We start from the raw sequence: 26,531 nt of genomic DNA, 5'->3' as shown, positions 1-26,531 counted from the left end.
GCCATTTATTATCACATAGTTTTTTGGCTCCTTTTTAAATCATAATGATAACAGAAATCACCCAAATGGCCCTAATCAAAAGTTTACATACCCTTGAATGTTTGGCCTTGTTACAGACACACAAGGTGACACACACAGATTTAAATGGCAATTAAAGGTTAATTTCCCACACCTGTGGCTTTTTAAATTGCAATTAGTGTCTGTATATAAATAGTCAATGAGTTCGTTAGCTCTCACGTGGATGCACTGAGCAGGCTAGATACTGATCCATGGGGAGCAGAAAAGAACTGTCAAAAGACCTGCGTAACAAGGTAATGGAACTTTATAAAGATGGAAAAGGATATAAAAAAATATCCAAAGCCTTGAAAATGCCAGTCAGTACTGTTCAATCACTTATTAAGAAGTGGAAAATTCAGGGATCTCTTGATACCAAGCCAAGGTCAGGTAGACCAAGAAAGATTTCAGCCACAACTGCCAGAAGAATTGTTCAGGATACAAAGAAAAACCCACAGGTAACCTCAGGAGAAATACAGGCTGCTCTGGAAAAAGACGGTGTGGTTGTTTCAAGGAGCACAATAGGACGATACTTGAACAAAAATGAGCTGCATGGTCGAGTTGCCAGAAAGAAGCCTTTCCTGGGCCAATGCCACAAATGACAACACCTTGACACGCCTCACAGCTTCTGGCACACTGTAATTTAGAGTGACGAGACCAAAATAGAGCTTTATGGTCACAACCATAACCGCTATGTTTGGAGAGGGGTCAACAAGGCCTATAGTGAAAAGAATACCATCCCCACTGTGAAGCATGGTGGTGGCTCACTGATGTTTTGGGGGTGTCTGAGCTCTAAAGGCACGGGGAATCTTGTGAAAATTGATGGCAAGATGAATGCAGCATGTTATCAGAAAATACTTGGACAATGACCCTAAGCACAAGGCCAAGTTGACCCTCCAGTGGTTACAGCAGAAAAAGGTGAAGGTTCTGGAGTGGCCATCACAGTCTCCTGACCTTAATATCATCGAGCCACTCTGGGGAGATCTCAAACGTGCGGTTCATGCAAGACGACCAAAGACTTTGCATGACCTGGAGGCATTTTGCCAAGATGAATGGGCAGCTATACCACCTGCAAGAATTTGGGGCCTCATAGACAACTATTACAAAAGACTGCACGCTGTCATTGATGCTAAAGGGGGCAATACACAGTATTAAGAACTAAGGGTATGAAGACTTTTGAACAGGGGTCATTTCATTTTTTCTTTGTTGCCATGTTTTGTTTTATGATTGTGCCATTCTGTTATAACCTACAGTTGAATATGAATCCCATAAGAAATAAAAGAAATGTGTTTTGCCTGCTCACTCATGTTTTCTTTAAAAATGGTACATCTATTACCAATTCTCCAAGGGTATGCAAACTTTTGAGCACAACTGTACTTATGGTGCAACATGTAAGCATATACAAGATAAAACTTACCAGTGTTTGTTCTTCATATATTCATCGTTCATCATATATTCAGTGTAGTGACAAACGCATACATTGTTCATTTCAATGAGTCATGTTTTCATTATAAAGGAAAGAAACTGTCTAAATAGTTTGCTGTCAATAATCTATAGGTGCATCTGTGGCACTCTGAAAGCAATATTCAAGTAAAACAATGAGAACAGGGATGCTACAGGGAATTATTACTGAAAGCTGGATGCGACAAGATACACGAAGCACGCGTTAAAACTAATACACATCTTCAACAGAAATCACTAGGATCAAATCAAAAGAAAAATAAACAACATAAATCCATGAATAGTTCTAATATTAAGCTTGGAAAGTTTGGTGAAAACATTCAAATACTCAGTAAATATCTAACAGTCTGTAACATATGAAGCAATACAATTAACATGGAGACTCACACTTGGCTGTTTAGGTCCAATATAGTTGGCACTGCATCCACTTTTAATTTAAGTCTCTCTGCAAAGCCTGCATCGAACAGTTTCTTGTTTGAAAAAGAATCCACAGTAAAATAAAGCGAACAAACACTCTTACTGACGCGATTAGGATCATTAGGAATCCAATGCAAAGAGTCTATTTTCCCGCACCCTGGCATTGCACAATTTTTTGTAAACTTTGCAGGCATCTCGAACCACTTGTTGCTCCAAAAATCCCTGTGTTTATCCCTTCCGTGCCAACTCTCATCACCGCTCTAACCGCGAACCTGCGGGCGGGCCAAAGAGGCGATGATGAAGAAGTAGGCGTTGACCTGTTAATGCAGAGGCAGACTTGTGCTGATGTATTCATCTCTATTACGTAATACAGACGAGGAAGTAGAAAACGAGTCGTTTAGGAATATTGCTTTCAATAAAGCCTTTTTTTGGACTAACGTATAAGTTTTGAGTTCTGAAACTTACAGTATGTTTTTATAGTACTATGACCTCTTATATTTGATACTGTAAGATCAAGGAAAATGTGATTTCTCAATGCATGACACCTTTAATACAAGACTGATATTTAATCATTTTCATTTTGATGCAATAATACAACACCACAGACATAAAAAGCCATAGGCTATTTTCCTAATAAATGTGTCCTAAAAAATTTTTGTGAACAAGTTCACTCACATACATTTGGAGCCCAGTTAAATTATAATTAGGGGTGTGACGAGATCTCGTGCCACGATACTACGTAAAACGTGACGATATTTCTTGTTGAGGTGAAAAGCTGTCGCGAGATCACGATATCAGCATGACGGAGTGTGAGGGTGAAATTAGCATAGAAGATGCCCCCGCCACTTTTAAATCATTTGTGTGGCAGCATTTAAGGTACCCGGTGGAAACAATAAACGGCGACAGAATGACAGACAAGACACGAACAAAGGCTGTGTCTCGTTTGGAAGACTGCGTCCTCCAGAGGTCGCATTTATCGGCCGCATACATCATCGAGGCTGTCTCGTTTCATTTTTTATTTTTTTGTCTTTCTTTTTCTTATTTTTTATCTATTGTCAATGCCTTTTATGTATATGCACTTACATTTATACAACTGTTAACCTTTTTTGCATTCCCAATAAAAAAAAAAACTAATAAATGACGACGATGACGTATGCGGCCGACAAAAGCGACCTCCGGAGGACGCAGCCTTCCAAACGAGACACAGCCAATATGTAAGCACTGTAAGAAATTAGTGCCGTACATTGCGGCTAACACAAGCACTATGCAAAGACACCTACAGAATCACCGCAGCTCTCAACTAAAATCAACCAGGTCTGAAGAGACTCATGTGAAATCATACAGGAGAGAAGCCAGCCAGTTGAGTTTGTGGCAAAACCTTTTACAGTGCTCGCTTACTGTTCTGTCTTTTACTGCAGATGATAATTCATACTCAGAAAGTAGAACTGAAGTGACTCATTACAAGATGATTAGTTAAAACATTTCAAAATGCACCTGCATTGTTTTGCATTTTGTGACTTTAAGTCGAATAAAAGACTATTTTTCCAGTCATATACACTACCGGTCAAAAGTTTTGAAACACTTGATTGAAATGTTTCTCATGATCTTAAAAATCTTTTGATCTGAAGGTGTATGCTTAAATGTTTGAAATTAGTTTTGTAGACAAAAATATAATTGTGCCACCGTATTAATTTATTTCACTATAAAACTACAATTTTATAAAAAAAAAAAAATGTTTTTGAAATTGATGACTTGGACCAAATAATAAAGAAAAGCAGCCAATAAGTGCCCAACATAGATGGGAACTCCTTCAATACTGTTTAAAAAGCATCCCAGGGTGATACCTCAAGAAGTTGGTTGAGAAAATGTCAAGAGTACATGTCTGCAAATTCTAGACAAAGGGTGACTACTTTGAAGATGCTCAAATATAACACAGTTTTGATTTATTTTGTGTTTTGTTTAGTCACAACATAATTCCCATAGTTCCATTTATGTTATTCCATAGTTGTGATGACTTTACTATTATTCTAAAATGTGAAAAAAAAAATTATAATAAAGAATGAGTAAGTGTTTCAAAACTTTTGACCGGTAGTGTATATAGTGTTAAAATATCGTCTCATTCTCGTGAACCCAGTATCGTGTATCGGCTTGTCTCGTGAGCTAAGTGTATCGTCACACCCCTAATTATAATATAATATAATATGGGTTATTATTAGGATTACATTTGTTTTTTAAAATAATAATTAGTTTATATTTTGGCGGAAAGCTGAAAGTGCTGTTGTAGTAAAAGGTAATAAATTCTTGAACGTCAGAATTTGTATTAATAAATCAAATAAACTGAAGTGTTGGATATAAACAGATGGTTAGAAAAAATAAAATATGTCCTCATAAAATCAAATCCAGTGGGCAAATATTGCCCCTTAATGTAAAAGTTCATTTCTGACTCTGGCTTCCACTTAAGGTTCCAGTTCCTTAACAATCCCATTAACAATTCTTTTAGTATTTTCTAAATTAATGTTTTCCATTAAGTCAAGAAGGCCTCTGACCAATTCAGTGATTGAGTGAGTCGTTAAACTGATTCAAAACGACTCATAACTCGTTCATAAAGTAGATGCACTTGTTGCGCTGTATATTTGTTCTTACCTGAAACCAGTTCGGAGGACAACACAATAGAAAGGAGCGTTGTCTATTTATTATTTCGCAGTCTTTCTCATCACATTGAATTCCAACTGCAAACTCATAACTCATCTAAAACATTGTTTCTTTTGCAGGGGTGCTGTAGAAACACTGTCAGAGTATTTTAATACGGTGATCTGTCCACATCAGCAGAGGAACTGGGACTTTCAAGAAACTGAACACCATGGGCAGCTAGGGCACAAAGCTCCATGTGAACTCAGCATCAAATACAGCCGAACATGAGATGAAAGAGCAGAAAGCATTGGGAAACACTTTTAAAAACACAGGGATGCAGTGGTAGTGGTCATGTTTCACAATGAGTCAGTGCATTGCTCTGTGGAAATCGTACCCGAATAGTTACAAAACACCTTGAAAGAGATTCCAGCGGGCAGAGAAATGTGGTGAGCGATTGAGTGAAAACTAGCTAGCAAGAACACAATCTTTCGCCAACATGCAGTCTAAATAAAGTCTGCCAGGCTTGGCTTTAGTGAACTGGTTCAGTGGGGCGATTCAGATCACAGTGAGACAAAACTTGAGTGCAATGATCCATCCATTTCCATTCTTTCCCCTCAGTCTCTCTTACACCATCTTCATTAATCGGTCTACTGCTCTGGACACTCAGCTGAAAGCGCCGGCTCACTTTCAGACTCGAAACAACTCTATTATAACTTACTGACCGTTTGCGCCAAAATCTCACCCTCTTCTGTCAGAGGTCTGTCACACTCACCGATTAAGCATTGAAGAGGGGTAACAGACTAAACGACTGCTTGACATTTCTCTACGAATCCCTGTCATGTGTAGCCCGCTGAAATAAGAACGGAAGCACCATGATGCAAACATGAACAATTGTAATAGACCAGGATACAATTCAAGGAGTGACATCACTCTTGTTACTTCAGGGCCTGAGAAAGTAAATGTTTATGCACAGCTTCAGTAAGAAAATGAATTCAATTCAATAAACTCAAGACTGTCCTGTCTCCACGTTCTTATTTCCGTAGTCATTAAAGTGTAAAAGAACCCCAGAAAATGCTGTCACACAATCACTATGGATTACGATTGGTGTTTGTGATATGCGGCTTTGCATATGCTGAGGAAAAAGGCTTTAATCCGATCTGAGCAGGATAACGACCACGTAAATGAAGCTTATGACTGAAAATCAGGTGAAAAATCCACAAGGAGTGAATTTTTTCACTGAATCACAAAAGGAGAAATGTTTTAAGAATCTTCACAAAGCTCTTGCCATTCAACAACAGTTCATAGTGACCTCGTCTGTCAACTGATATACTTCCCCTCAAAAATGGCGAAGGTTCTTGCATACGTACTAACGAGTCATTTTTTTTAAATTCTGGATGCAAACACGGGCTAGACACAAGCTTTGGCAGAGGGGAAGATTATCAGTGACAGACCTCTAAATTGCATGTAAATCACTTACATATGCGACTAAATTACACGCTATGCGACTAAAATATGTCTACTATTAGCCACCGTTGTGCATGACACCGCGGAGACTCACAGCATGTGGAGGCTCATGCTACTCTCCAAGATCCACGCACAATTTACCACACGCCCCATTGAGAGCGAGAACCCCTAATCGCGACCATGAGGAGGTTACCCCATGTGACTCAACCCTCCCTAGCAACCGGGCCAATTTGGTTGCTTAGGAGACCTGGCTGGAGTCACTCAGCACACCCTGGATTCGAACTCACGACTCCGGGGGTGATAGTCAGTGTCAATACTCGCTGAGCTACCCAGACCCCATTTCATGTCTCTTTTAACATCCGTTCTGATATTTACAGTCAGTTGGTGATCAAAAAGATAAAAAGAAATATTAATTCTAATAACATATTGCCCAGATAAGGTAAAAACAACTGCAACTTCTCTCTCGTTAATGTATGATGTGCTCATTCAACTGTAAACATTTGCTGGCGGAGCTGCTGGTTCTCTTAAAGAGACAGTACCAATTTAGCACTTGTTGTAAATATCAATGTAAACTCAAAGTGCATATAAACAAACATGTAACAAAATGTACTAAATGTAGCAAGTGTAATAAATGTGTAAATACACAAACATTTAAAGGCACTATCATACATTATGATATTACAAAATAATTTAAATATTAAAGAGTATAACAAATAGGTTCTTGCAGCATCTATGCAGGGGTTTGGTAAAAAAAATCTGCAAAGTGGTTTTGAGAGAGTAGCACATAAATTATTCTTTTTATAATATAATTAATAAATAATTGTTATATATGTAATTCTATGTTCATTATTAGGTTACAACCGTGTGAATATTTTGTTAAGAATGTGTGAGTTTAAAAAAATGACAACAGCTTGTATCATTATTAAAAATGCAATTTCATGACATCATATGAATTGACAGAATTTGAAATTTGTAAATAAAAATAAAAAAGCTAAAATGTTATAACAATTATGAAAAGTGAAATGTTCAATCACTCATACTATATCGTGTGGAATCATATATATGATTACTTTATATATGTAAATATGTCCCCTTCTTTACATGTCGTCAAAAATCTGGCGAGTGAAAAGGGACTTCAACAGGGGGTCCGCAAATGATTGTTTGATCCACCATTGGTTGCATTTGTAATAATCACTCACTCGCACGCAAGTGACAGCGAGAGACAGAAGTATGAATTATAGACATGTTGAAGTCCTTTGCAGCTGCATGCCAAATCTTAAAGTGTGACTAAACAGCACTAGTCAGCAGAAGCGCGCAGCCCGGACAAACCCTTCACACGACCACCGCTCATCACGAGCCGCTCAATGCGTGACACACATCAGGTTCAGCAGCGCTGCAGTGGAGGGTCGCATGAGTAAACGCGTCTGCTTTGCATTGGTTGCACTGTGCTTTCAGAACAATAGTTTACTTGCCTGGTGTAAATAAATTATTACCGCTGAGATCATCAAGCTGGCATACACGGTCCTTAACGTTCCACACATACAAGACAGTGACTCTCAGGTCAACATAATTCAAGGTGCACTCAGTCTTTGTTTTCCTCATTACAAATTTTTACTCAATGAAATCAACAGTAATTTTAAAATATATGTATAAATGGGGCCTGAGTAGCTCATCGAGTACTGACGCTGACTATCACACCTGGAGTCGCGAGTTCGAATCCAGGGTGTGCTGAGTGACTCCAGCCAGGTCTCCTAAGCAACCAAATTGGCCCGGTTGCTAGGGAGGGTAGAGTCACACGAGGTAACCTCCTTGTGGTCACGATTAGGGGTTCTCGCTCTCAATGGGGCACGTGGTAAGTTGTGCGTGGTTCCTGGAGAGTAGCATGAGCCTCATATCTATCTATCTATCTATCTATCTATATATGTATATATATGTATAAAATCGACCTCTCACATGAGACGAAGACTTCATTTTAGTAACCATATAAAAGTTGTTTTATTCTGCATATACAGGGTCTGTCTGTTTTTCTGTCTGTCTGTTTGTCTTTTTCTTTCTTTTTGGAGGAGTTTTGGCACAGGGATTTACAGGGGAATTTAAAAATGCCACTTCATGTAAAAAATGCTGTAGACCTCTGCTGTACATCCCTGCTGAAAAGACCAGCTAAAACCTGCTTAAGCTGGTTGGCTGGCTTTAGCTGGTCGCCCAGCCTAGCCAGGCTGGTCAGTTATCTGGTTTCAGAAGGGGTTTGAACACTTTTTATCTGGTCAGGCTGGGAGACCAGCTAAGACCATCCTGACCAGCCAAGACCACCCTGACCAGCTATGACCACCCTGACTAGCTAAGACTATCCTTACCAACTAACACCACCCTGACCAGCCAAGACCACCCTGACCAGCTAAGACCAACCAGACCAGCCAAGACCATCCTGACCAACTAAAACCAACCAGACCAGCCAAGACCATCCTGACCAGCTAAGACCAACCAGACCAGCCAAGACCATCCTGACCAACTAACACCACCCTGACCAGCCAAGACCACCCTGACCAACTAAGACCAACCAGACCAGCCAAGACCACCCTGACCAGCTAAGACCAACCAGACCAGCCAAGACCATCCTGACCAACTAACACCACCCTGACCAGCCAAGACCATCCTGACCAACTAAGACCAAACAGACCAGCCAAGACCACCCTGACCAGCTATGAACATCCTGACCAGCCAAGACCATCCTGACCAGCTAAGACCATCCTGACCAGCCAAGACCATCCTGACCAACTAAGACCACCCTGACCAGCTAAGATCAGCATGACCAGCCTGACAACGTAAGACCAGCTAAGTCCAGCCTGACCAGCTAAAAAAAGGGTTTAAAACCCCTTTAAAACCAGCCTGAGCTGGTCTTTTCAGTAGGGCAGCATTTAATGATTATTTCAATGGCTTTGCAGTGTAAACATCATGAAGTATACATATAATAATATGGTAGACTACTATCCATAAGGCATAAAATGCAACACTCAATTTTATACAATATAATGGGGGTCCCGGCTCTGTCTCTCTACCCACCAAGGGGTCCTTGGCCTGAAAATGTTTGAAGACCCCTGCAATAGATGGTTGCATGAATAATAACTTGTGTTTCTTTTAACTTTTTACACTTTTTTTTTTTAAAAGGAGAGCTAGGGCAATTGTGAAGATTATAGTAAATAAGAACTTCAGCTTTGGTCTGTTTTTAACACACAAAAAAACCCCGATTGTATCGATTCAGAAGAAGTGGACCACTCAATTTGTGTGCATTACTTTTATGCTACCTTTATGTCTTTTTGGAGCTTATAAATTTTGATCCCCATTGACTTGCATTGAATGGGGGAAAAAACAGCTCATACATTCTTCTAAGTATCATTGTGTTCTGTAAAAGAAAGGAAGTCTTATAGGTTTGAAATGACATGAAGGCAAGTAAATGGTGACTAAATGTTCAATTTTGGGTGAACTGTTCAGGGTTCCCACATGTCCTGGAAACCCTGGAATTTTGCAGTATAGTTTTCCAGTCATGGAAAATTAGAACAATATCTAAATGTCCTAGAAAATTATTATTTGTCCTGGGAAATAATTTAGTGTAACAGAACTGTTTGTGTTGCTCACAACAATTTTGTTACATGTATATATAAAAAAAAAAAAAAACCACGGTAACGATCGGGATTCAGGATAGGTTTCAAATACCAAATTCTTATCGTTTTGCCACTCCCGGTGGCTGCACGTTGCGAAACGTCACATACTTTCTCTGCTCATCTGCTCTGCTCTAACAAAATAGTTTAAGTATTGATATAGCACAAAATACGATTTTTGCATTCCAACATTTTTTGCGTCGTTAACCCCAAAAACATTTGAGTTCTAAACTTCAGACAATGTTGACGGTCAGACCACTTATTTAAAAACAAAAACAAATTCACACGGAGTTGGTAGCACAGTTGGTAACCTCGGGATGTGAATTAATTTTTATTAAGAGAATTAAGGGTCTGCTTATACCATGGTTACCGCATGTAGTATGCTGAAAACAGACGGAATAACGGAATCTAGTCATAAAAATGGCATTTGCTATAAAATGCAGAATGTAAAGGAAATATGATATATTTGGACAAAATTTATGTTTGAAGGCACAATTCATTAAATTAAAATTGCGATATATCCTAGTGTGATAAACGGCAAAATCTGTGGTGAGAAACTACCGTCAAAAATACACAGAAACGGCAAGATAAAAAGCTCGATTTAAATGGACGCATCTATTTTTGCACATAAAATGTCCAGGAAATGTCCTAGAAAATTGTGCCCTGAAACGATTGGGAACCCTGCTGTTTCTTTAAGAGTTTAAAGATTTTTGACTTTTTTGGAGCTTGAAAGATTCTTGAAAAAAATCTACTTATGTGTTCCACAAAAAAAAAAAATAAATAAAAAAAATACAAAAAATAATAACAGCATATGGGTTTGAAACGACACGTGGGTGAGCACATTTCTAGGTTATCTATTCCTTTAACAAGCAGAAATTTCTCCAGCTTTGTCTGTCATGCATGCCATCTCCCAGTACATCTCACACTGTCTCCATTTTTCTCATGATAATCTCCTGTCAAGATCCACAGAGCCATGCACTGTTATTCAGAGAGGAAATGAAGCCTGCTGTATCAGGTTCCACCTACCCTGACGGATCTTTGTTGTCCGGTTCTTCACAAGGTTCCTCCTTCACGTTCTCTGTCAGCGTACTCTCTGCTGTCAGGTCGCTCTCTTTGGCCTTGGGTTTTTGGGCATCTTCATTTGTATCATTCTCATCTTCATCAGCGTGGTTATCATCTTCCTCATCTACACTGTTGATGTCCACTTTATCTTCACATTGTGGTGTAGCTTCGGTCTTCTCCTCCTGACAAGAAATAACACGTCAACCTCACTGATACACACTTGCTAATAATATTACTTGTTGCTAATACAACTAGGATTTAGCTACATTTGTAATTGCATCATTGTTCTTGTGTAAACCAGCTTGTGTGGGAGAAAAAGCATGACTTTATCCTATAAATATGCATGAGGACAAAGACGTGCCTGCCGAAAGAAAACTAAATATGCAAAGACAAACAAGACAGTATGCTTGGAATGGAATACTAGTTTACTGTATTCTCCGTAGATCTAAAAAAAAAAAAAAAATGCATTATACAATGATAAACATTGACTAATTTTAACGAATAAAAACTCAATGAAAATTGTTTCCGTTAAATGATTTTAATAATCGCAGCTGATATTGCTGTCAGTTCATTTATCACACTGGAAACGGAAGGTCAAGTTGTGCATTGCATACAGAAAATTGTAGTACAAATGCACAATTTGGGAAAAATAGTATATGTAGTCTGGTAGTATGCCATTCCAAATGTGGCCTGAGATGACGTTCTAGTACCTTGACCGCATGCTGTGTGTCGGAGGTTTCAGGTTCTTTGAGGGGTTTCTGGTCTTCTGTGCTGGCTGTGCTTAAAGAGATACTGTCACCAACGCTGGCTGTTACCTCTGCATTCACCTCAGTCTTAGAGCCCGTCTTCTCACCTGTCTTATATGGCAAATCCATGCGGAATGTGATTCCCGTGGAAGTGCAGTAGTCCTCAAAGCCATACAGGTACCTGTGTGAAGATAACGATTTTTAGCCAGTTTTGTTTTTACATTTTCATCAATGGGTAGCACTGTCAATAATCTGCTTATGTGCCCAATGTCAATATTACCTAGCTAATGTAGTTTCATGTTGTTCGGTTGTGAAGATACAGGTTAAATTTCTGCTTGACTACCTAGCTGTCAAATTTGTTGTTGAGTTACACACATATGGTTTGGTTTATCAAACAGCTATTAATAACTTTTGAAAAGTATGGTCTCAAGATGAAGATCAGACAAAAGCTGAGTTCGTTGTTTGTTCAAAAATATTTTTAATGGCAGGTGGACATTATAAACATGGATTGCAAGGAACTTGGCATGAGCCATTTTGTATCTAGACCATTTGAAAAGTTAAAAGCTAAAATGTACATAAAATTTTAAATGTTGGTGGCGATACATGCTTTGAGATACAGACCCCAAAATTGCAATTAGGAATGTTGAGAATTTGCCAAATCAGTGTGACAAATTTCACAACTTTTTACCATACGGTCGTTGACAAGTTTCAAAAGTTATTTATAAGCTTGTAAGTGAAAACGCAAGTGCAACTTTGAGCTGTTGGTGGCGCTAAAGGGTTTGAGATAAATGCCCCACATTTGGCATGGAAGATGTTGAGACTCCTCCCTATGAGTGTACCAAATTTCACAACTTTTTACCATATGGTTATATTCCAAAGGTTTAAAACTATTTATTAGCTTGTGGAAAAACGCAAATGCAAATTTCAGCTGTTGGTGGTGCTAGAGGGTCTGAAATAGACACCTCAAATTTGGCACAGTTGATGTTGAGACTCTTTCCTATGAGAGTGCCAAATGTCTTTTTTTCACCATATAGCTCTTTTTTCACAAGGTACAAGTTATTTACTAGCTTCAGCAGAAACGCTGGTGCAAATTTCAGCTGTTGGTGGTGCTAGAGGGTCTGAGATAGACACCTCAAATTTGGCATGGTAGATGTCTCGACTCTTCCCTATGAGAGTGCCAAATTTCACAACTGTTTCTATACGTTCTATTCCACAAGGTTCAAAAGTTATTTATCAGCTTCTGAGCAGAAATGCAAGTGCAACTTTGAGCTGTTGGTGGCGCTAGAGGGTTTAAGATAAACACCCCACATTTGGCATGGCAGATGTCGTGACTCTTCCCTATGAATATGCCAAATTTAATAATTATTAATTAACATAGGCTGTTATAATGTAGTCTGTTACTGTAAGTACAAAAGAGGGCATAATCAAAATATAATGCATATATTTTGTCATTATGTGAAGACTCGCCGGTCAATTCAATGAAATAATGCTCAGAACGTGCGTCTCTGTTCTTCCTTCCGGTTACCGTAATGAGCTAAGTAAGTGTGCACCACTGTTTCTGAACCGTGTATCTGCAAACCATGGTTTCCGTGACGCCATAATCATCACGTTTTCAAAATGCACTGTTAAGTTGAAAACAGTTTTGAAGACCCAGCATTGTTACATTCAACTGCGCTCCATCTAGATGTTTGAAAGAAAGATTGTGAGTATAGAGCACCGTCTCTGCCCCAGACAGAAAGTCAAGCTGCGCTCTGTTGGAGTTTGTTGCTGTGATGATTAATGATTCCTCCTTAAACTTAATACTGGGAAAACTGCAATGGAACTCCACTTTATGTTGGACTTACAACTCGTGTGGAAATCTTCAGCTCTGATTTAGCTGAAATGCAGGTGTGTGACACATGTCGTTTCCCAGGGAGATTTACAGTCAATGCTAAACCTTCACTTTTATTGATATACATACTTTCTGTAGGCACATTTGACGTTGTATCCAGCAGCAGAGTTCAGCACGGGGATGCCCAGATCCTGATACACCTGTTTCCACACGGATCCACTCTCAATCTGAGACACAGGGAGGGAACACGCCTTATTCACTCAGTGAAAGGTAATCCAGAAAGAAAAGCAATTTTGCAGGGTGGTAACAGACAATTACTCACATTGTCAAATCCGCCGAGCTTATGCACCAGCCTATAGAGTTTAAATAGATTCAGATTCCTGTAGCCCAGCACAGGCTTTTTATTTATAGGAGTTCCTGAAAAGAAAGAGAAGGTGGAGTCTAGTTAGTGAGCTGTTCTTGATTGTCGCCAAACACTAAATGCAAGTAAAAATTGGCATTTAACAAGTTACTCATCAGTGGCCGGTAACTTTATTAGGAACTGCAACATCATTAATACATGATTTAAATTGAATGCTTATCTGTCCCTTGCCGATGTAAGTGACATGAGTGATCAAATCAAATCATCTACCAAAGAAAAAGCTTTTGCATTAATTAGATTTTTTCTCCAGAACTTCATGTGGCGAATATACCTCACCTTAAGCCACAAAAACGAAAATGAGGCGCAAAATTACGATGGATCTTTTTTTAGATGTTTCCATGCCGGTCTATTAAAATGGTATCAACCATTTCAGATCAACCCGCCCCTATATGGCACATGAAAAACAAACTGAATTGAGACAGTTTCTTCCTTTCTAAGTGGGCAGACCGGACTTTATGTGGCCCACTGTGAGATTGCTTGTTACTTCCAAAAAAAATAAGTCTAATTATGTAACCTACTACCCCCAACAGTGACTCTTAATGAATCTTAATTCATGATCCATCAAGCTGTGTTTCTATGACTCACTCTCAGCACATTCAGCACAAATATATTACTACAGAAATGAGTTGTGGTCTCACCTCTATCCTCCATAAATTTGTAAAGCTGTTGCAGGAAGTTCTCTCTCTCCTCTGGGAACGGCTCCACCTCCTCCTGCACACAGGAATAAAACACACAGTGAGGTTTGTGTCAGACAAGGCTCATAAACGTTAAAATGTGTGTATAAGCATGCATAGCATGATCTAGCACATCTCTCGAGTGGTTTGCTTCACTTTTGTTCAGTACAGTGCGTTTAGATGACCTGCTTCTTTATTATTTGAAGTGAAAGAAACAGTATGAATGCACACATCAATAAATGAATACAAGGATGACATAAATAGCAACTGCAGATTATTTTCCTTTATGTTGTAATTACGATCAATACAATTAACATCAAATGCTTATTTCGGGTGGATCAACTGCATGTCAAATTCTTTATGTCGGCTACACATCCAAAACATGATGAGAACTGTGTTTTGAAATTACTTTATTGCCATTTTGATCATCAGTAAACCAAGGCTAGTTGCCTAAATGGTCAACTTCACATTGGCGCTATAAAAAGGATAAAAAGAATGTTAATAAATTGTACACAGAAGTCAGCAACATACTTTTCGGTGATTAATTACAATGCTCAAGTGCAGCACAAACACATGATAAATAGAAAATGAAATAGAATATTTTGATGCAACATGAGCAGACCTAAATGGACAGCTATGATGACCAGTGTTGCGTGTAATCCCATTACAATGTAATTAGTTACTGTAATCCAATTACTTTTAAAGTAGTGTAATGCATTACATTTTAAATTCTTGTAATCAGATTAGTTACTAAATTACAATGTATTTAATTACTTTTAAGTACATTGTATGGTTATGCTTATTTCGAATATATTATTTATGTAGAATACATGAATTATGGCCCCGTAACGAGTCGTGAAGGAGAAATGTGAGTTGCTGAGGGTATGACTTATGTGTAACAGTGATCGATGAAATACAGACATTATTTTGAATTTGTCGTGTGAAAGAGTGTTTTAGAAAGTAACTTAAAGGTCTATTGCATTTTTATGAAGAAACACACCACTTAAACTCTAAAGATAATATTTATGTCAATAAATCAAGAAAAACAAGCCACGGATGGTATTGTGATGACAGCAGCCTTTGATGTAACAAGTAATCTGTTCCTGCAGAACTCCAAGAATAGAGCACAACAGTGCCCGCCCACTTGGGGTTCCGGAAGTATTTTCCCCATTCATTTCTTTCATTGATTTTTTTTTTTTGGGGGGGGGGGGGGGGGGATTTTTCCCCTTTTTCTCCCAATCTGGAATGCCCAATTCCCAATGCGCTGTAAATCCTTGTGGTCGCATAGTTATTTGCCTCAGTCTGGGTGGCGGAGAACGAATCCCAGTTGCCTCCGCGTCTGAGACAGTCAACCCGTGCATCTTATCACGTGGCTTGTTGAGCGCGTTGCCACGGAGACATAGCGCGTGTGGAGGCTTCACGCCATCCACCGCGGCAACCACGCTCAATTCACCATGTGCCCTACTGAGAACAAACTACATTATAGCGACCACGAGGAGGTTACCCCATGTGACTCTACCCTCCCTAGCAACCGGGCCAATTTGGTTGCTTAGGAGACCTGGCTAGAGTCACTCAGCACGCCCTGGGATTCGAACTAGCGAACTAGCGAACTCCAGGGGTGGTAGCTAGCATATTTTACCACTGAGCTACCCAGGCCCCCCTCTTTCATTGACATTGACCAGCTCCGAGGTGAATCACAACATCACAAACTTTGATTTAAGGCAAAAAAGTGTTTGAAAATCAGACATAAAGACAGAGACACAAGGTTGTGCACTTACTGTCTTTCATGAGGGCACGGGCTACAATCTTATAAAGCACTGCGAATGTCACTGAATTAAATAAGATATAAAACTATTGATTTTAGATTGCTGATTAGAAGTATAGAAACAATATATTTTATGTTTATTGCAAAATATCCCGATAAGTACAAACATGTAAGTAGTTTAAAGGGATAGTTCTACCAAAAATTTAAATTCTCTCAATTTACTCACCCTCATGCCAACCCAGATGTATATGACTTCCTTTCTTCAGCAAAAATAGAAAAATATCTCAGCTCAGTAGGTCCTTATAATGCAAGTGGATGGTAACATGATTTTTGATGCACTAAAAATCACAGACAATCAGCATTAACGTCATCCATACGACTCCAGCGGTTAAATGAATGTCTTCTAAAGCGATACGATTGGTTTTGGTGTGAAAAAGATCAATATTTAAGTACTTTTTAACTATAAATAATCGCTTCCGTTAAGCAGCTGTATGCGTGTTCACGAGAGGGCTGAGGTCACGTGGTCTCTCGTGTGATGTATTGGCATGTTCACGCGAGAAGTGACGCATGCGTGACACACTTGGAAGAGCAGCGCTGTTTACAACCGAGTAGGAGGAACGCTGTACAGACCGAATGCTGTAAACAAACTGAAGCAAATTCAAACAAAGATGTCAGAAGATATTGATTTAAGAGGAGAAGAGGAGATACAAGTTTTTGCACAGCCGTATTTATTTGAACCAGAGTACTCTGGCCAGGAACACAGGGAGATGGAGGATGCTGGACCAACAAGCCTCAGAGAGACAGAGAGCTCAGGAGACTGGTGGTGCACATGTCGGCTATGCCAGGCAATGCCAACAGAGGTAGAGCGCGTCTGCTGCAACGAATGGAACGTTGCCATGGCATCTCTGGAAAGACATCGTGACCTCAGGCCTCCCGTGAACGTGCATACAGCTGCTTAACGGACGCAATGATTTATAGTTAAAAAGTATTAAATATCGCACCAAAAGTGCTCGTATCGCTTTATAAGACATTAATTTAACCACTGGAGTCGTATGGATGACGATAAAGCTGACTGTCTGTGATTTTTGGAGGATCAAAAATCGTGTTACCATCCACATACATTATAAGGATCTAGTGAGCCGAGATATTTTTCTATTTTTCTTCAAATGTGTTCTGCTGAAGAAATGAAGTCATAAACATCTGGGATGGCATGAGGGTGAGTAAATGATGAGAGAATTTAAATTTTTGGGTGAACTGTCCCTTTAAGGGTGAAGGGAGATGACTCGATTACGTCATTCACAGTGTGTCATGGAAGCATGCGGTCGCTCCGAGCCACGCTGTCGCTGTACTATGGGTAATGTAGTTGTTTACCATGAATTCCGCTATCAAACACGATTTTTAAACAATCAAGTTGAAACAACGCAGATGGATGACTTCAATGGAAGCATATACCATCGATGAACAACCTCGTAGCTCACGGTAGGTCTGTCTTTAAATGTTTATAAGTTATCATTGAAAATCAATTAGTCTATGGGATAAATAAATGGGATTTTTACTTCCGGAACCAGAATGTTGCGCTCTATTGGAATGCCCATCATTGATAAAGTTCTACACATCTCCACCCATCTTGTGTGTTTATGTATTAAAAATCGCAGCTTCGTTAAAAAAAAAAAAAAGAAGAAATTTTTCCATGTTTAAATCCAATTCGGGAATTTTGCCCCACAGTCTGTGCAGAACTTCGCAAAAACCCCCACATATTTCTGCAGAATTGCGACATCTGTCATTCATAAAAGTTCTAGGCATTCCCCACCCCTTGCATGTTTGTTTATCAAATATTTTGTCTAATTTAACGATGCTTTCAGCTACCAATAAGAGTGTCGTACTATCAGCCCCGTTTCACACATTTGCCCATGTTTAAACCCACTCTGCACAATTGCGCAGATTTTGTCTCAAAATTAGAAAACAAAAGTCTGCATATAACGTCTGGAACTGCTAAAAAGTGAACAACAATACTAGAGTGTTACTGTAATTTAATAAAATGTGGCATTGTTCTGCCCCACACATTCAGTCTCTATGTTGTGATGCTTTTGTCACCTCTTCCTCCTCGCTGCTGCCCTCTTCCTCCTGTTCTTCCTCATCTTCCTCATCATCTTCCTCACTGCTGGAGCTTTCGTCCTTCACCTCCGTCCTCCATGTGTTGGGCACGGTACCAGCGCGCTGGAACTCCCACGCTGCATCTAACGCTGTTAAACACACAAGGGCAAGGGTCACATTCACAATACGTAAGCCATTCGTAGGTTTATTCCCCTGAAAAGTATAAACACTGTGACTCTGTCAATGTTAAAAAATTCCACTGTTTGTTTGAGAATCCCAACTAGCCTGAGATACCAACATTGACTCAACCATTAGTGTGAGATTAGGTCAAGATTTATCTGTTTTATTGATAGATGTCGGAGTGTTCGGGAAGACAGTTCCATTTGGTAATGCAAGTGGCACAGAAATCACAAAATCACTTGTTAAAATACTTTCTCCTCTTCCAGTTTAAAGTATAATATGCCACTTTTTACAAGGCTACATAACAAAAAATAAATGGATGCATCTTGAAAAATGCATTTGAGTTGAAATTATTTTGTGATGCGATAAGAAAGAGTGTGGAGTAATACCAGAGACAGCTATGTAGGAAATCGTTTGCCATGGACAACAATCAATTTTATAGTTTAGCGATCAGAATCAAGTATTCCAGAGAGCTGTGTAATAACACGTTACTTTATATATTATGCTACTTAAGGGAATATCGCAGGTAAATACAAGTTATGCTTAATTAAAAGTATTTGTGACGTAATGCTGATTACCACAAAAATAGTTTCGACTCGTCCCTCCTTTTCTTTAAAAAAAGCAAAAATCAAGGCTACAGTGAGGCACTTACAATGGAAGTGAATGGGGCCAATTTTTGGAGGGTTTAAAGTCAGAAATGTGAAGCTTATAATTTTATAAAAGCACTTACTTTAATTCTTCTGTTAAAACTAGTGTATTATTGGAGCTGTTAAAATCGTCATTTTTAAGGCATGTGATCAGCAAAGGACAAAAAAGCAGGAAAATGTACTGGGCAAAGACAGCTAGTCTAAAAAGTAAGAAACTATCAGAAAACAGTCAAAATAATAGTAATAAAAAAATAACATTGTGTGTATACAGTTGAAGTCAGCAGTTTACATACACTTAGGTTGAAGTCATTAAAACTCATTTTTAACCACTCCACTTATTTAATATTAGCAAACTATAGTTTTGGCAAGTCCTTTAGGACATCTACTTTGTGCATGACGCGAGTAATTTTTCCAACAATTGTTTACAGACAGATTGTTTCACTTTTAATTGACTACATCATAATTCCAGTGGGTCAGAAGTTTACATACACTAAGTTAACTGTGCCTTTAAGAAGCTTGGAAAAGTCCACAAAATTATGTCAAGCCTAATTTAGCTTCTGATAGGCTAATTGGAGTCAATTGGAGGCATACCTGTGGATGTATTTTAAGGCCTACCTTCAAACTCAGTGCCTCTTTGCTTGACATCATGGGAAAATCAAAAGAAATCAGCAAAGACCTCAGGAAAAAAAATTGTGGACCTCCACAAGTCTAGTTCATCCTTGGAAGCAATTTCCAAATGCCTGAAGGTACCACGTTCATCTGTACAAACAATAGTACGCAAGTATAAACACCATGGGACCACACAGCCATCATACCGCTCAGGAAGGAGACGCATTCTGTCTCCTAGAGATGAACGTAGTTTGGTGCGAAAAGTGCAAATAAATCAATCATCAATGAGGATGCTGGAGGAAACAGGTAGACAAGTATCTATATCCACAGTAAAACGAGTCCTATATCGACATAACCTGAAAGGCTGCTCAGCAAGGAAGAAGCCACTGCTCCAAAACCACCATAAAAAATCCAGACTACAGTTTGCAAGTGCACATGGGGACAAAGATCTTCCTTTTTGGAGAAATGTCCTCTGGTCTGATGAAACAAATAATTGAACTGTTTGGCCATAATGACCATCGTTACGTTTGGAGGAAAAAGGGTGAGGTTTGCAAGCCGAAGAACACCATCCCAACCGTGAAGCATGGGGGTGGCAGCATCATGTTGTGGGGGTGCTTTGCTGCAGGAGGGACTAGTGCACTTCACAAAATAGATGGCATCATGAGGAAGGAAAATTATGTGGATATACTGAAGCAACATCTCAAGACATCAGCCATAAAGTTAAAGCTCCATCACAAATGGGTCTTCCAAATGGACAATGATCCCAAGCATACCTCAAGTTGTAGCAAAATGGCTTACGGACAACAAAGTCAAGGTATTGGAGTGGCCATCACAAAGCCCTGACCTCAATCCGATAGAACTGAAAAAACGTGTGTGAGCAAGGAGGCCTACAAACCTGACTCAGTTACACCAGTTCTGTCTGGAGGAATGGGCCAAAATTCCAGCAACTTATTGTGAGAAGCTTGTGGAAGGCTACCCAAAACATTTGACCCAAGTTAAACAATTTAAAGGCAATGCTACCAAATACTAACAAAGTGTATGTAAACTTCTGACCCACTGGGAATGTGATGAAAGAAATAAAAGCTGAAATAAATCATTCTCTCTACTATTATTCTGACATTTCACATTCTTAAAATAAAGTAGGGATCCTAACTGACCTAAGACAAGGAATGTTTTCTATGATTAAATGTCAGGAATTGTGAAAAACTGAGTTTAAATGTATTTGGCTAATTTGTGCATGACACCGCGGAGACTCACAGCATGTGGAGGCTCATGCTATTCTCCGCAATCCATGCAAAACTTACCATGCACCCCATTGAGAGCGAGAACCACTAATCGAGACCACGAGGAGGTTACCCCATGTGACTCTACCCTCCCTAGCAACTGGGCCAATTTGGTTGCTTAGGAGACCTGGCTGGAGTCACTCAGCACGCCCTTGATTCGAACTTGCGACTCCAGGTGTGGTACTCAGCGTTAATACTTGCTGAGCTACTCAGGCCCCCTATTACTGTTATTATTAAGTGTTACCCACTTTTTAACAATTCGACAGAATACTTGTGTATCACAAAAGTTTTTCTTTGTCAATTCGCACCGACAAACTGTTTATGTAGTCACACACCATGTGTATATGTGGCAACTGTGCTCTCACCTGGTTTGAGTCCTGCATCTGCTTTAGGAGCTTTCTCTTCATCCAGCTCTCTGATGTCTTTTCGCAAAACCGTGTAACTGTAAGGTAACGTAAAACCTGTGAGCAGTGACTCATCATATAACTGTTAAATAACTGTGAACGTTTATACTGCATACAGTTGTCTTACATCAGCAGGTGGAGATCAGCACATTTATGATGTTCCACTAATGTCTGACAAACACAAAGTTTCACAACACTTTGTCTATAAATCCGTTTAATAATTTGAAACACATATTTTGTCGTGAAATTTTTTACTTAAAAGTGTGCTATCATTCTTTAAAATAAATATCACTTGCTTTGGTATTTTGATATCTCATGCAATGACATCCAAATAGTTTTTCTCGGGCTGCTGCAAACTCAAATAATTAAGAGGTCTAATTTAGAATAGTTTGTAACAGCATATGATGGTTATGATGGCATGTTTATAAATATTTAAAAATTGTCATTAAAAGTCAATGATGTCATTACTGTCTAAAAACAGACACTAGGTGGAGCAGTTCAGTGTATTCACACGTGTTCAACACAAGAACACAGAACCGCAGCTCTACAGGTAACTTATGCAGTGTTTGCTGATAATAGAACATTAATCAGAAGCCTATAATACGCAAATAAAATGAGTCTGAGAAATGCAATCATGCATCCGATCTTTTTATTTGCATTAACCCTTATCAAAAATATGCTTAGGAACAAGCTGACATGTTAATATCTTCAACATTAGATATAATCACTCAAAATGTGACCAAATGTTGGAGAACAAAGAAGTGCACAGTTTGAAACCCACAGAAATGAAACAGTTTTGTCTCCCACGTGCTTGAATGAGACCAATTCTGCAGTTTCAACTTAAGCAGCGGCAGTATAAATTGCTTTTGGAAGGTTAATTTGAGACGGACATTTAGCTACATCCCCTGACTTCCCTAACAGAAACATCACGTGCTTCCTCATTTGTAGCTTTCCAACTTTTATGCTAAATGGGCATTTTACCAAATCGCAGCATTAATCAAAGACCACGAAGAAATCAAAGTATACAGACAAGACTTGTTCATAGTTTGACTTGTTCTGCTCCTATAAAGCTAAAATTAGAAGCACAGTCTGAAATATCTTCACTCACAATTTTCCATCTTTGAAGGAGCGTACAAAAACGTTGTCTTTCTTCAACGTCACATCTTCATGACAGTCTGGAGAGATGACCTTTACAAAACAAAATGACAACGAAGATGATCACATGACTCTGAGAAGCAATGATAAAAGAAAACAAGACATAATCTGAGATTATATTAGTCTTTAAAGGTGCACCAAGCAATATTTCCAGCTGAAAAACAGCTTTACAACCAAAAGTTTTTTATTCGTATTTTTTAAATAGCCAATAGGCTTTAGTTTACATCAAAGCCGTGAACCACAATTTGCTACTTGCTATTGCTCATTTGAAGCAGGTGGTATGGAGTGCAACAGTCTTGTTCCAGAAGAAAAAATTTAATTCATATTTATTTACGAAGGGAAATTGATCTGTAATGATTACTTAGAAATAGGGCTGTCAATCACTAAATTTTTTAAACTAAAAATTAATTACATGATATTCTGATTAATTAATCAAATTATTCACAATTAATCGCATATAGGCCCTATCCCCGATTGCGAGTGTGATATTGCTTATATACAACAGTTCAATGAACAAGTACATTTATAAAAATTAGGAAAAACTGAGTATGGTCACAAAAAACACATTTGTGCATGGAACTACTTTCTTACGCGACAGATCAGAATCTGCCATTGCTGGTTCAAACCAAATAATGTGTCCAAGCCTCTTAAAAACATAACTTCAGAACTATTTCTATCAAAGCTTGACTGTTTCTAACATGCTATTGGAGAAACAAGGATATGTGTGTGTGTGTGTGTGTGTGTGAGAGAGAGAGAGAGATGGCACGTGTGAGATCACCTGTTGATGATGATGCTGTATTGTGTTATTTAGCTTTCTGAAGATAATGTCATTTTGGTGAAATGCATCCTATTTTCCCAGTGGAAAAATAGCCTCCCTATTTCGCAGTAGCTGATGCGCATCAGTCATCCACTATAGAAACCGAAATGTCCTCTGCCATTTTGTCCAATGTGGAAAGTCCGGTAAGTTTGTGTAATTAATCAGTCTGTTGTGTCTCTCAGCTATGATGAGCCGTAATGCTGAAGTTGTTAGTCTAAAGCCGTTTAAAGCTATTTCCTAGCTTTAGTAGTGTAGTAGTAATACGAGCGATCACGGAGTGCTGATGAATGAAAACACTGACTGATGCTGGCTCACTTCACGTCACCAACTGGCTCATATTACACACCAAAATGGTCTTCTGCCTCCACCTGCTGGCTAAAACATGTAATGTCACAAAATTAAATGTAAAGAGACAGATAGCTCTTAACACATCTGCACTACTCTTACAATTTAGTTTAGAACGGCACGAACACAAGCGGAGTGATACACATAGTGAAGCGTCCGAGTGATGATGGTGTGAGACCATCAGTACTCATGGAACGTCTCTTGTCAAATCAGATTCGAGGACCGAAACTAACTGCTGTGTGTGTGTATATATATATATATATATATATATATATATATATATATATATATATATATCTATATATCACGGTGTGCTAATGAATGAAAACACTGACTGATGCTGACTCACTTCACGTCACCAACTGGCTCATATTACACACAAAAATTGACTTTTGCCTCCACCTGCTGGCATCCGTGAGCAAATTATATATATATATATATATATATATATATATATATATATATATATATATATATATATATATATATACACACACACACAACTAGATTTTCACTTACTGCCCCCTGCTGAAAACCGGTGCTCAGGAATCTTCCTTATTATGGTCCGGGGACATGACTAATTGCAGTAATTTTTTGTAACGCATTATTTTTATACAATTAATCGCACGGAACCATAGTGATTGATAAAGTGTCCGGGCACTGTTGTACTCTATTAGGGGGTGGGGCATTCTTAATCAAAAGAACATTTTAAATGGACAAAATTTGCAGTGCAAGTTACGTCATCAATACTTTTGGACTGCTTTGCAGAAAACAAAAGATTGTAAATTTGACCTGCATATATCTGTTAAAACTGTCAACTTTTAGGAGTACACTGGTATATACAGTAGAAGACATGGACCATTCTGATTTCATGAAACATTGTGAAATGACTGAGTTTCAAGCCTGTTTTCATTTTTTATTCACAATGTGCCACATCAGAAGTCACCTTTGACCTCACATGTTCCAGTATAATAGGGCAGATTGGCACCAGGTTGAGCATCATTAAATCTCTGTTGCTCAAGCCTCCCCTGCGCTCTCAGACTACACAGAAAAACGACAGCCATTAATTTGCTTTGTTTTCATTTTTCCATGCTGTCATTCTGCTGAGATCCGTTGGGAGAGGCCAGAGAGCTCCGCAGCACAACATTCCTGGGGTGGAGTCACATTGAGCTAACTGTAAAATTTAAAAGGACAGTGTCTGATTTTCCGAGACTGTGAATCATCAACTACTGCATGTAAACAAGGGACACCAGTCGCCTTTCATTCAAAGAGAGAGCAGACAGTTTGCATAACCTCAAAGTATTATAGATAAAGAGGATATTGATGGCTTTATCTGAGATGTCAGTTGATGCACAATCCCATGAAGCATTGCAAATTATGTAATCGAATGATGGAAAAATATAAAACTATTGATTTGAAGTTGTTGCTTATATATTTTAATTTTATTGCAAAATATTCAGATATTTACAAATATATAAATGACGACTGCGTCATTCACAGTGCATCATGGGAGTGGGTGGAGCTGCAGAGCTCTATTGGCACGATTTGATGGCTGCGCTTCTCTGATTGGTGGATTGTTTCCCTTTAGGATCATGGGTAGTGTAGTTTATTAAATATGATTTCTAAAAAATTAAGATGAAATAACGCAGACTGATGGCTTCAACAGAAGCATATACCAATGATAAACAACCTTGGTGCTAATGGTGGGTCTGTATTTAAAGCTTTATTAGTTATTGTATATAGTCGTTCCGCCTATGGAGAAAATGAATGGGATTTTAACTTCCGCAACCCAAACTGCACTCTATCCTAGCTGTATTGTGGCGTATCCACTGCGTACTGCAAACGATTTTTTTAAAAAGTGAAACGATGGGCATTAAGTAACGATAAAGATTTAAAAAAGTAGTATGCTACACTGTTGTCACATAACCTCATTATATTTCATTGGGTAACCAGTACTGATTTTCAATATAAAAACCTAATTTTACATTTTTAATTTTTTTGTGCAAACATGTCCAACAAAATTTGGTAAGTCTAATAAAATGAGCAAAAAACTAAAAACGCATTTAATAAATCATGGCTATAATTACATCAGGTTCATTTTCCACAGTGGAAATGGAAGGTCAAGTTGAGCAGACTGCATTGTGTGATACAGTATGATAAAGTACAGTAAAGTAGAGATAATAAGAGTAGTATTTAGTATATAGCTTGTGGCACTGAGGGACTATAGACATTTTTCTTAAACAGCATGACATATCAATTTCTAATCTATGGCCTTCGGGCCTGGGACTTTCTGTTTGAGCGAACAATGTAGGACGGGGCGAAGCAAAAGGCGTAGTAGGTGTTCATTTTTGTATTTTGCATCCAGCGGTCGTGACTCACCAGCGCAGGGTACCATGTGGTTTTCTTTTTATCGCTAGTGACGACTCCTTCCACACACACCACCTTGCCATAAAGTTCTTCGTTCTGTTGCTGATCACCCTCCTCCTCCTCACTGGATGAAGATGACGACTCTTCCTCTTGACTGTGAAGAGAGATTCCATGTGTTAATGTGAAATAAACAACAGACACTGAAAGGTGATGAAGCAGCATAAACATATCAGATAACACCGATGTCTCTTGATGATGCATTAATACTTTCATAAATTCAGAGTGAGATATCACCACTGATAAACATACCTACATGCAGATCTGTTCTTTAAAAACAGTGCCATGACTATCACCATCGGCGTCACCAGGTCATTTTTCCGGGGCTTCAGCCCGAATGTTTTGACTGTAGCCCCGAATGTAATTTTAAATGTAGGCTATGCAATAATAT

The 26,531-nt window shown here is 38.8% G+C and overlaps 1 protein-coding gene across 4 annotated transcripts in view; it reads right to left on the bottom strand.

Annotated features, from left to right (window-relative positions):
- The window catches only part of LOC127411917 (AT-rich interactive domain-containing protein 4B-like), a 125,620-nt gene that overhangs the window by 27,335 nt on the left and 71,754 nt on the right, over nucleotides 1-26,531 (bottom strand). For all 4 annotated transcript variants that reach the window (XR_007892360.1, XR_007892361.1, XR_007892362.1 and 1 more), the window contains exons 8-16: nucleotides 26,096-26,237; nucleotides 22,508-22,587; nucleotides 21,361-21,437; nucleotides 18,277-18,425; nucleotides 14,382-14,454; nucleotides 13,645-13,739; nucleotides 13,452-13,549; nucleotides 11,456-11,672; nucleotides 10,710-10,927 (exon numbers count right to left, since the gene is read on the bottom strand). Coding sequence is in view for 1 of the 4 variants with exons in the window: in XM_051647821.1 (XP_051503781.1) it covers nucleotides 10,710-10,927; nucleotides 11,456-11,672; nucleotides 13,452-13,549; nucleotides 13,645-13,739; nucleotides 14,382-14,454; nucleotides 18,277-18,425; nucleotides 21,361-21,437; nucleotides 22,508-22,587; nucleotides 26,096-26,237 (1,149 nt within the window). In the remaining 3 variants the exon portion in view is untranslated. The remainder of the gene's footprint in view (nucleotides 1-10,709; nucleotides 10,928-11,455; nucleotides 11,673-13,451; nucleotides 13,550-13,644; nucleotides 13,740-14,381; nucleotides 14,455-18,276; nucleotides 18,426-21,360; nucleotides 21,438-22,507; nucleotides 22,588-26,095; nucleotides 26,238-26,531) is intronic.

Source organism: Myxocyprinus asiaticus, chromosome 21 (assembly GCF_019703515.2).
Source record: "Myxocyprinus asiaticus isolate MX2 ecotype Aquarium Trade chromosome 21, UBuf_Myxa_2, whole genome shotgun sequence".
In the NCBI taxonomy this organism is placed as follows: Eukaryota; Metazoa; Chordata; class Actinopteri; order Cypriniformes; family Catostomidae; genus Myxocyprinus; species Myxocyprinus asiaticus.
Note: the sequence above shows the minus strand (reverse complement) of the source record. Positions and strands in the feature narration are given on the sequence as shown.